This window comes from Penaeus monodon, chromosome 1 (assembly GCF_015228065.2).
Source record: "Penaeus monodon isolate SGIC_2016 chromosome 1, NSTDA_Pmon_1, whole genome shotgun sequence".
Classification (NCBI taxonomy): domain Eukaryota; kingdom Metazoa; phylum Arthropoda; class Malacostraca; order Decapoda; family Penaeidae; genus Penaeus; species Penaeus monodon.
This window is the reverse complement of record NC_051386.1, coordinates 45,492,870-45,497,869: the sequence shown is the minus strand read 5'-3', so window position 1 is coordinate 45,497,869 and position 5,000 is coordinate 45,492,870. Positions and strand designations below refer to the sequence as shown.

At 45.3% G+C, this 5,000-nt stretch overlaps 2 protein-coding genes across 8 annotated transcripts in view; one reads left to right on the top strand and one right to left on the bottom strand.

The window, feature by feature from the left end:
• LOC119572988 overlaps positions 1-2,545 on the top strand; it is a 16,142-nt gene extending 13,597 nt beyond the window's left edge. The window contains exon 7 of one of the 3 annotated variants that reach the window (XM_037919982.1): positions 977-2,545. In XM_037919982.1, coding sequence (XP_037775910.1) covers positions 977-1,203 — 227 coding nt within the window. In that variant the 3' untranslated portion in view covers positions 1,204-2,545. Of the gene's footprint in view, positions 348-976 lie in introns of those variants that run through there. The other 2 variants (XM_037919974.1, XM_037919988.1) reach the window with 2 other exon arrangements.
• The window catches only part of LOC119572970, a 17,932-nt gene continuing 14,605 nt past the window's right edge, over positions 1,674-5,000 (bottom strand). For 2 of the 5 annotated variants that reach the window (XR_005228749.1, XR_005228750.1), the window contains 3 exons: positions 2,906-3,319; positions 2,179-2,653; positions 1,681-2,114 (listed from right to left, as the gene is read on the bottom strand). Coding sequence is in view for 3 of the 5 variants with exons in the window: in XM_037919935.1 (XP_037775863.1) it covers positions 2,618-2,653; positions 2,906-3,319 (450 nt within the window). In the remaining 2 variants the exon portion in view is untranslated. Of the gene's footprint in view, positions 2,654-2,905; positions 3,320-5,000 lie in introns of all 5 variants that reach the window. The other 3 variants (XM_037919935.1, XM_037919957.1, XM_037919949.1) reach the window with 2 other exon arrangements.

Sequence of the window (5,000 nt, the reverse complement as noted above, 5' to 3'; positions counted from 1 at the left end):
CCGACAAAAACATTCTCCTTTCCTTCGATAGTGGTTAAGCAAAATAAAGAATAGGGACGAAAGGCTTCCAGAAGGAAGAGAAATGCAGTCAAACGTTCTCTAAATTTCTATATAGGGAGGTAATATTCGTAGTATCAAAGGCATTTTTTAAATAAATCACAAAGGGCCATGGATTAGCTATGCATTCGAAATGGAGATAACGCCACGCTCATATTTTGTACTTTGAAGATTCAAAGACATTTTTTTTTTGCTTGCAAAGAATGAGACATTCATTTTCTCTCTTGGTAAGAATAAATCAGGGAATGATCAAGGACTTGATAGCAATCGTGAGAAATAATCATTTATATGGTCCATAAAGAAATGAATATTGTTAATATTATAATTGAAGAATTTTCTATACGTAAAAGTAAAAAAAAAAAAAAGAAAAAAAAATCTTGTCGAGACTGAGTCATTTACGGCAGATAAACTTTTCTTTCCAAATCACAGTACAGAGCTGCCAATAATGAGTTCTTTTAGAAATAGAATACTAGTATATTCTTCTCATGTCAACAATGGATCACATAGATAGGAAAAAATATATATATTCAGACTTTTACAGTTTGGAAAGACAAAATAAAACCATTCTTGCCAAGAATGGGTCATTTACTATGCAAAATATAAAATAGATAAAGAAAAAAATATGAGTACCGATGCATGTTCGATACAGCTAGGAAAATCTCTGTTTGAGCACATGTGTAAGACACACACACACACACACACACACACACACACACACACACACACACACACACACACACACACACACACACACACACACACACACACACACACACACACACACACACACACACACACACACACACACACACACACACATACACTCGCGCGCGCACAAACATTCCTTTGTGTCTGTGCATGCCGTCTTTGTCTATAAACAGTATGTCAAACTATGCATCCCTCCCCCTCCTTCCCGCAGCCTCCCGCGCCTTCTGGGTGGACCTTCGCAAAATCTCCCTGACCGACTACGTGTGGGGCGACGGCACCCCCCTACGGGACACGGAGATCAGCGCCTTACTGCGGATCGCCCGTGGCGCGGCGACTGAGGCCGTTCACTCAGTGTATTTCTCGTCCATTCTGGAAAAATCGATCACGTTCCAGGAGAGGGTGGTGTGTCAGGCGAATCCCTTTGGGGTAGAGTGGTAAGGGCGAGGGGAGGAAATGGGTACGGGGAGGAAGGGGCGGTAGAGGGAGGAAAGGGGGGTGAGGGGAGGGAGACGTGAGGGGAGGAAGGGGCGGTTTTCCCTCATTCTCTGTGTTTCTGAGTATGTATTTGACTGTATATCTACTTGCTTGTCTATTTTCTGCAAGTACACCAGTCAAGAAAGCAACCTGCATAATCATCCCTAACTATAATACACTCGCTCTCTTCGTGCACAAACCCAGGCTTACATTGTATTCTTATATATTTTTGGCATTTTTGAGCTTTAATGTATTTTAACATATTAATAATATTATATAATTTTCACTGTAATTTTGGCGGTTTTATTTTATTTTATCATTATTATTATAAATGGATAAACGAAAAAAAATGCAGTGAGCATAATCCATTTCGATGCATACAAAAGGCTTTGAAGAGAGCAAAACACTTAACCGTGTCCACACAAATGCAAATCAACAGTATACGCAAATAGGTTTATTAAAAAATAAGACAGCAGATTCAAATTCTACTTGGGTTTCATCTTTAAGTAAAGGGAGGTAGGGAAGAGGAAGGGAAAGGATGGGGAGAGGAGAGGCGAGATACAGAAAGGGCATGTCCGGGGTACGGAAACGGAGGGAGATCAGGGCAGGCCGCTTTGCTGGACGGTATGCGGGCAGGAGGCGTCGTCGTAGTTCAGGTTGAAATTTGTTAGCTTCTTCATAACAAAGGATTACAGAAGTTTGGATATTCGTACAATAATTCTGGCTACTGACCACTGATACTGACCTATTTTGTGTACACATTTAGGTTAATATAGAAATAAGAGCCGTTTAACACTGTATTATAATCAAATACAGAAGAACTCCCTCTACTTTAACCTCTTCTGTTCTAAAAAAGTAAGTACTCTCCTTGGATTTCTGGAAGATTTCCCCCAAAACGGGTTGCAATACTTTTCTTGCCTGACAGATGGATAGCATTGTCATTAATGATGGGAAGGAGTAGTTTTTAGTAAATAACAACATATCATGTATCGACTAGAATGAGTAGCATTTAGAAAATATAATAATTTAAATCTTGATATTCTAGCCTTTCACCGCCAACCGTCTCGCACACTGTGTCCCAATGTAACATTTTCACGGGCACATACTTACATAAACACACACACACCCATATATGTATGTGTGTGTATGAGTGTGTTTACGTACTGAGGTAAGAACTAAATTCATAAGCTTAATCAGTAGGTTATAATGTACTACAATGAATTAATGTATCACTCGCAGCGTTCAAAACAAATGTGTTTGTATTCATATTTAACAAAATGGTGTTGTAATAAAATGTTGCATCCTACATACTGTCTAATTGACTGCTTTTTTCTCTTTCCCTCAATCATATCAAGGAAACAGTGCCAACTCTGTAAATTCAAGATTCTTGCTCTACACGCTGGGCTTCCTGGAGCTGTCGAATTGAGAGAGAATATAATAACATTAATACCATGTGATCTTTAAATGTAACTGATATGTTATCAACACTTGATTCTAAACAGCTTAAGGAAAAGGGAAAAATGGTAGTGTATATCTTCTTTCTAGATAAAAAAGCAAACACAGTGGTAGAAGTAAAGTGATATAGAAATTAAATAGACATGTATACAAAGATGAAGGGTTAACATCGTGGTGTAGGCTTGTATTTGCTTATTCTCTATCTACTCACCGATTCCGAGAGGGCTAAAGCCAGCTCTAACTGTTCCTGTTCTATTCTCTGAAGTCTAATCATCCTTTTCTCCAACCTCCTTTGCCTTTTCTCCTCTTGTTCGGCTTCGTCCCTTTCATTTTCCTCCTCCAGTTTCTTTCTCGCCCATTCTTTATCCCACTCTGTATGGAAGGCATCGCTGAAGCCGCAAGCCCCCCCTTCATCGTCACTCACGTTGAGGTTCTTGAGAGACAGGCCTCCGTCGCCGTCCGCTCCTTCGGGCACATCCTCGCCTTCGCTCTCGGCGCCCCTGATCCTCCTGAGCTGCTCCAGCATCGCCTGGCGCTCCTCCTCCTCCTCCCCAGCTGGAAGACCGGCAGCGAAGGAGTTTGGGCTTCCTGCGGGGTCGTAGCCCTGGTCCTCTCCACGGCCTTCCTAGGATTCCAAGGACATTCATCATCATCATCAAGGGTTTAACGCCGACGGGGGCGCATGGCCGCATCCACCCTTCGCTTCCAGCCACGAGGATCCCTCGAGGCGAGTCTCCAGGCAGGCACACGGCCCATCTCTAGTTCCTCACGACAGGTCTCGTCGAGCTGCCCAAGCCATGATCTCCTAGGACGTCCCACAGGTCTCCTCCACCCAGGGTTGTCTCGCAGAGAGACAACCTGGTGGGCAGGGTCGTCCATAGGGAGGCGAGCTAGGTGGCCATATAGCCTGAGTTGGCGATCCCGGATTATGCAAGTAACAGGTCCCATGCCAGTCTCACGGTGTAACCGCCGGTTGGACACGTAGTCCTGCCAACTGTACCCATGATCCGGCGAAGGGACTTGTTACAAAAGGCATCAAGGCGAGACTCCAAGGCACTGGATAGCGTCCAGGTTTCGCTTCCATAGAGCAAAACTGGAAGTATCAAGGCCTTGAAGACATGCAGCTTGGTCCTTCTGCATAGGTACCGACATCTCCAAACGCTCTTGTTGATCGAGTTCATGGATCCTGTTGCCAGACCAAACCGTCTACTGACTTCCTGGTCTGACAACCCAGAGATATGGACTACGCTACCAAGGTATGTAAAACTTTCTGTGACTTCAACGTCCTCGCCGCAAGCATGGATCGACTGAACGGGTTCCCCTAACAGGCCCCCAAAGTCCTGAATCTTGGTCTTGGTCCAGGAGACCTCTAGGCCTAGGGGCTTCGCCTCATTGCTAAATGCATCAAGAGCCGCCACAAGTGACTCCAAGGACTCAGATAGGATGGCAACATCGTCAGCAAAGTCAAGGTCCGAGACCTTAATATTGCCTAGTGTTGCTCCGCACTGACTTTGGCTAGTAGCTCTGCCCATTATCCAGTCCATACAAGTGTTGAAAAGTGTGGGTGCAAGGACACAGCCTTGCCTCACCCCTGAATTAACAGGGAAGAAGTTCGACATACCCCCACCACACTTTACAGCACTTTCAGTACCAGTATAGAGGCTTGCTATCAGGCCAATAATCTGTGTCGGAATTCCCTGAGCCTCAGGATCTCCCATAGCGATTCCCGATGCACCGAGTTAAACGCCTTCTTGAGGTCGATGTAGGCTGCAAGCAACCCACGACCAAACTCACGACGGCGTTCCACAATTACTCGAAGCGCTAGTATACGGTCTATTGTGGACTTGCCAGGAGTAAATCCAGACTGCTCCGGTCTCTGGTGCCTCAGTAGGTGGTTGCGGATCCGTTTCAGAAGAATGTGAGCGAGAACCTTGCCTGGTATGCTGAGCAGTGTAATGCCACGGTAGTTGCTACAGTCCCATCGATCCCCTTTCCCCTTCCAGAGAGGGATGACCACGCCCTCAGCAGGTCAGGGGGAATGGTACCAGACTGCCAAATGGCAGTCAGGACTGTATGCAGGCCCCGAGCCATAGGTTCACCCCAGCCTTTAGCAGTTCAGCAGGGATATCACATATGCCTGCAGCTTTCCCACTCTTCAGCTTGGAAATCGCCAGCCTAACCTCTGTTAGGGTAGGAGGTTCCTCGCTGATGGGTGGGTCCGGCACAGGCACTGAGACATCGCTTGAAAGCTAACTGTTGGAGGATCCACCTGGTACAACTGTTCAAAATACTCAGCCCAACGTTCA